Source organism: Pterocles gutturalis, unplaced genomic scaffold, assembly GCF_000699245.1.
Source record: "Pterocles gutturalis isolate BGI_N339 unplaced genomic scaffold, ASM69924v1 scaffold7684, whole genome shotgun sequence".
Lineage (NCBI taxonomy): Eukaryota > Metazoa > Chordata > Aves > Pterocliformes > Pteroclidae > Pterocles > Pterocles gutturalis.
In genome coordinates, this window is record NW_010135627.1 from 976 (window position 1) to 6558 (window position 5583).

Genomic DNA, 5583 nt, shown 5'->3' on the forward strand with positions numbered 1-5583 from the left:
CATTTTACTATTAACCTCAAATTCCTTCCCTCCCAACCCATGTAAACTGGAGTTGTAACGAATACAAGTGAAAACAAGGCTTCCATGTTTTCAGTTAAGTTCGAATATAATCATCCTCTGGGATTTGAAAATTACTTCAAATTATATGCCAATAACTATTTACTCTGAAAGGTCTTACCAAGTTTTTATGTGATAGCAAAGTGTATATATATATAAGATTTACAGTTATTGTCTTCATTTAGTTTGTCCAATTTCTACATTATCACTCAACCCTATGCTCATTATAGGCTGATGCAGGTATCCCAGTGGCTGATCGTGTTCTATTTCTTATTTGCAATTCTTCGTTTCCTTGTTGCCAGCATATCGTAAAAGGGATCCCTGCTGATACTTGCTCTAGAAGACAAAAAAAGGAATCATCAGTTAGGTTAACAAATATCTGTTTCTGAAAACTAAAACTATTTTGTTCTCTCTTCACTGTGCCGACTCCACACTCTTAATAAGATAATGGATGCTTGACTTCTAAGCATCACAAGTATTTCTTTAGAAGAAAAAGATGTTATTCAGCTCTGATCTGTTAAGAGTGTATACCTTCCTCTTCACCATTATTTATTTATTTAAGTGTGGGTCTGCTTTATAAACCTTACAAAATAAAGTCAAGCTGTGAAAGTTTAAAGCTGCACTGTGAACATACCTAAGGTACATGTCACTAAGGTTAATTGTTAGGTGAAGTAAGAATCTAATAAAATCAGGGTTAAAGACGATTCACACAAGGCTTTATTATTTGCTTTAAAAAAAATCACATTTTCCTCATTTGAGTTAGTAGCACTATTTCCTTAGGATGAGACAGTAACAGGAGACTTGCATCTTGGTCCATCAACCCCACACAGCTTGTCATTAATCCCAGAGGGCACTGCCACATCACAATTCTTCAGACAACTTAGAATACGAATTTTCTCTTAGCGTCTTACTCCAAAAAGAGCTTACATTTCATTTCTGAAAGACATTTAAGACTTTGAACTCACTTGATAGATTTAATCCACTCTTCCTTTTCTTCTGGGGTGGGAGCAGATATTCTATACACCACATGGTTGCCCTCCACCACTCTACCATCAGCTTCAGTTTTACACGCTTTAATTACTTGACCTTTATGACTCGGGTTATACAGCTCAAAACAGTTCTGTAGGGCAGAAATGAAGAAATAAATTTAAAAAACAAAACAAAATTGACAAACATCTTTATTTAACACTAGTCTAAGTTCCGTATGGTTTACTTCATTTAAAAAAAAAAAAATCTTACCGGTTTTCTAGGGTCTTCAACTTCTCTTATGCTAAGATTTTCTAATGGAATAATTCCTCTAGGTTCTTTGTCCTAAAAGATCAGGAAAATATCACATTATTGGCCACTTAAATATCTTGATCACAAACAAAGTTCACTGTAATATATACTCACTGTTGTGTATTCAAAGTAATACAGGCAATTATCAGTCAGAATAAACCATCTCCGCTTCCACGTTTTTACTCTTCCCCCTACAATCAAAAGGTATGGCTGAATTAAACACGTGTTGCTGTCAAGGCTTTGACAATGGATAAGAAAGTCATTTAGTTTTGCTTGGTTTACAAAATATGGGTTAATTACTCTGTCACAAATGGATCAGGCACAGGTGAGCTGAGGTTAAAGGAACATGTTCGTGTAACTCTCGTACTAAGACCAAATTCCGGAGGCAGCATTAACTATGGTGTTGCTGACCAGCCACAAAACCTGTATGCTCTAACGCTGCCAATGTCTCCTCTCTTACGGAGAATGAATCTAACAGTTCAGCAGCCAGACCTGCTCCCTCTGTCCACGCCATCACGGCTGTGCACCGCATCCCAACTGTGAACACCGTGCAGCCTGCAGAGATGCCACCAGTGCTGCCACGGCAGAGGGAGGCCAGTCACCAGCAAAACCAGCAACTGGACCAACCCTCTCCACAGCCTGTCTCATCCAAGGAAAGGGTCCCATCAATAAAATTAAGGGCATTTATCACCTTCTTCTCACTCCACTTGTGAACACACACGTGATTAAGAACCTATCTGTACTTTCAGATTTAACATCAAGTGCGGAAGATGCTTATAAACATTATCAGCAGAACAAGTAAGACTTGTCATGAATAAGGAGCAAATCCTATGTCAAAATGTGCCATTTTTAGTCACTTTTCATTATTTAGTACTTTAAAAACATGTCCTCTTTATGAGTTAGTAAAGTACATCAAGTACACCTGACAAAAGAAATAGCTACTGCTCCAGAAATGCCAATTTTTCCTGCATTAACAGTTTAGAGAACAGCAACCACAGAGCTCCTCTTCCTTGCACCTGCTAATGTCACACTGTAGGGAGCAGTTCCTTTTGGAAACACACATTATTGTCTCGGCCCTTTCAGCTGGCTTTCTGCCATCAGCTACTTCAGAACATGTCTAGCATTCCACAATTACATTCTTTTTAAAACTCATTTGCAGGAAAGACAATTGGAGATAAAGCATTCATGTGTTATTAATATACAGGCTTAGTTTCACCACAGTTATCTGACTTCAGGATTATGGCACCACCTGTGCATCATCCATTCAGCAGGGATTTAATCTCCTTAACCCAGCATCTCCAAATAGCTGATCTTGCTCTTGAACACCCATGCATGAAAGAGTGCCATTCATACACTCCAGACCCCCAATTTAATCCTAGTCATGGAACTCAATCTGAGACAGCAGCATAGTTTTTTAATCTTTTTGTTCTACTTCAGATAGCTGGGTCTTTGTTCAATACAGAAATCAAAATCATATGAAGTTAAAGACAAATTCTAGGAATATAATGAAATTTCTTGATACCAGCCTACTACACATGTGCATCGCAGGCTACGTTGCATGTCGTGCCTCCCTTTTGCTTGGTTTCACGACCTACACGGTAACCCAGTGCTAACACACTGCAATGTTCAACATACTCATGAAACTTTATGTTTCCACTACACGCACACACATTTTAAGAAAAAATTTAATCTGCAAGCAGGTGTGGTGAAATAAGAGAAGGCAAAATAGTGCAAGATGCAGAAGCCGTGACAGAATGAATGGTTGAGTGAACTGGAGACAGTGAGGGAAGAACTGGTGGCATTTTAGTACAACCACTGTGACAGATCCTTAAATACAGCATTGTAGAAACATTCAAACTGGCACGTAAGTCACTAGAAAAATTCCCATCACCTTGACTCAGAGGTGGTTCAAGTATCAGGAAGTATTTGTGCTAGGAATGGAAACCCAACAAACTTTAGCTTGACTTGCTTCCAGATCAATGAGTAATCAGCAGGCGAGTCAAGACAACTGCCAGGGCAGTCCTTGCTATAGCCATAACACGACATTTTTTCATGTAACCCCATGCTCATTGCTGTGATTTTAAGTCATGTTCTGCTCCCTAACATTAACAGGTTACACAACATTTAACATTTTTACAGCACAAAAATGTCACCACATTTTTCAGGCTAACAGGTTACATCAGCTAGCATCAAATGCCATGGTCTGCCCAGTTCCAGGAGAAAAACAGCTCAGCAGGAGAGAGAAGGAAACAAACAGGCAAATAAGTTACCATCACAGAGGCAGCTTAAATTGAACAAAGCTGTTTTTCATAAACTGTGATACTATATCAAAACACAACAAAAATATTCAGGTAATAACCATATACTTAAAAGAACGCTTGCTTATAATTTAAGGCAGAAACAATATACTTAAAACACACACCTCCTAGAAAAATATGAAGTGCCAAATAGTAAATGACAGTTGCGTTTTTTCCTGACAACATCCCCTCTCTTTGGAAAAAACAGACTTCTCAAACCTGAAACCTTCTGTAATCAGTTTTGATGAAGCTTTTGTCATGAAACGTTTCCCAGGTGCAGGACATACTTTGTAGTTTTTTAATTGTAGTATTGATGTTGAAGCCAGTTGTATTTGTAGTATTGATGTTGAAGCCAGAAAGAAGATTAAATATCTCCAATGACATCCCTCTTGCAGCTCCCTTCTCCCCACAACAGCCAGTGCTCCCCAGGTTACAGCACTCACGTGGGCCGTGGAAATAGAGCCTATGCCTCTGCTCCACCAAGCTATGAGCTACTCTTCTCTTCCAGAAAAAAAGCAGCAAGGCAGGATTTTCTGTCAGGAGAAGGAACTATTCTCACATAAAGTTTCTGTCTCCCCACCCCATTACTTAGATCATACAATCATAGAATCATTAAGGTTGGAAAAGACCTCAAGGATCATCAAGTCCAACCCAACACCACCTAACTCACTAAACCATGTCCCTAAGCACCACATCTACACGTTTCTTGACCCCCTCCAGGGATGGTGACTCCACCACCTCCCTGGGCTGCCTGTTCCAATGTCACTTCATTGGAAAAAAATGAAAATTTCAGTGAAGAAATTTTTCCGAATATCCAGCCTAAACCTTCCCTGGTGTAACTTGAGGCCATTTCCTCTTGTCCTATCACTTTAGAGAAACAGATTATTACTTTAGAGAAACAGATTTTAGAGAAACAGATGTTTAGAGATACAGCTGTCAACAGCACAGAGACTCTAACGAAGCTTAACGGCAATCTAATCTGTACTCATCAAGCTGGCAGGGGTCACCGTGTAACATGTATTTAATATGCCTTTACAATGGGCTAAAACCCAAGCAGCTGGCTGCTATGGCTTTGCAGCCCATAAACACTGCATGCAAGATTAATGGGTAAGAACTCGTGATAACAAAACCTTCTTCTCCTTGGCTGAGATTGCTGTAGGCTCACAAAACAACACAGGGGTTTAGTACCATACTTCATATCTTATTCCAGCTCCCAGCCTTTTAAGGATTAAAACTGGAAGGAATTAAGTTGGCAGAAGAGCATCAAGAAAATCAGAGCATGAATCTACAAACACTTACAGAAATGGAGAGCTCTAAGTGATGTACTTCTCAAAGATCTACCTGGTTAACTAAAATGCAGAGACATCTCAAACAACAAAATAAAGAAGCACGGTGTCTTGTAGGTGGAAATCTAAGGAAACTATAAGAAAAGACCACAACAAGGCAAATTGTACAGAAAGAGGAACAGAAATCCTCTTCACCTATGTAACCCAACACAGGATTTTTTTTTTTTTTTTGTCAACTCTGGGCAAAGTCCAAACTAGAGAACAAGAAAAAGGAAAAAACAACTGGCAATGACTTAAAAAACACCAATTTCAGAATTAGAAAAGGTCTGAAGACTAAAGGCAGCAACGTACCTAAAGTTAGAAAATTCTACCCAAATCTTCAGCAGGTTTATATAAAGTTTTTGAGAGGAAAGAGAGACACACACACACATCAAGAATTTATTTTTCTTCTCAGTTCATTTAGATACCACCAGGCGGAACGGACTCAGGAACTGCACAGTTATACACATGACTGGATGAAAGTTTGCGTTTCTTTGAATTTTACCTCAACTGCAACATTAGTTGCCTCAACCTAGAAGAGTACCAGTTACCACGAGAGCCAGGCAGGTACCGGAAGGTACCAGTTTCCTGATCAACCACCGCTATTCTCTTGCCCCACGTTAGGG

The 5583-nt window shown here is 39.2% G+C and overlaps 1 protein-coding gene across 2 annotated transcripts in view; it reads right to left on the bottom strand.

Moving 5' to 3' along the window:
- Window positions 1–320: 320 nt before the first annotated feature.
- CYTH3 (cytohesin 3) overlaps window positions 321–5583 on the bottom strand; it is a 23272-nt gene continuing 18009 nt past the window's right edge. For both annotated transcript variants that reach the window (XM_010081968.1, XM_010081967.1), the window contains 4 exons: window positions 1450–1526; window positions 1297–1368; window positions 1023–1177; window positions 321–393 (listed from right to left, as the gene is read on the bottom strand). In XM_010081968.1, coding sequence (XP_010080270.1) covers window positions 321–393; window positions 1023–1177; window positions 1297–1368; window positions 1450–1526 — 377 coding nt within the window. The remainder of the gene's footprint in view (window positions 394–1022; window positions 1178–1296; window positions 1369–1449; window positions 1527–5583) is intronic.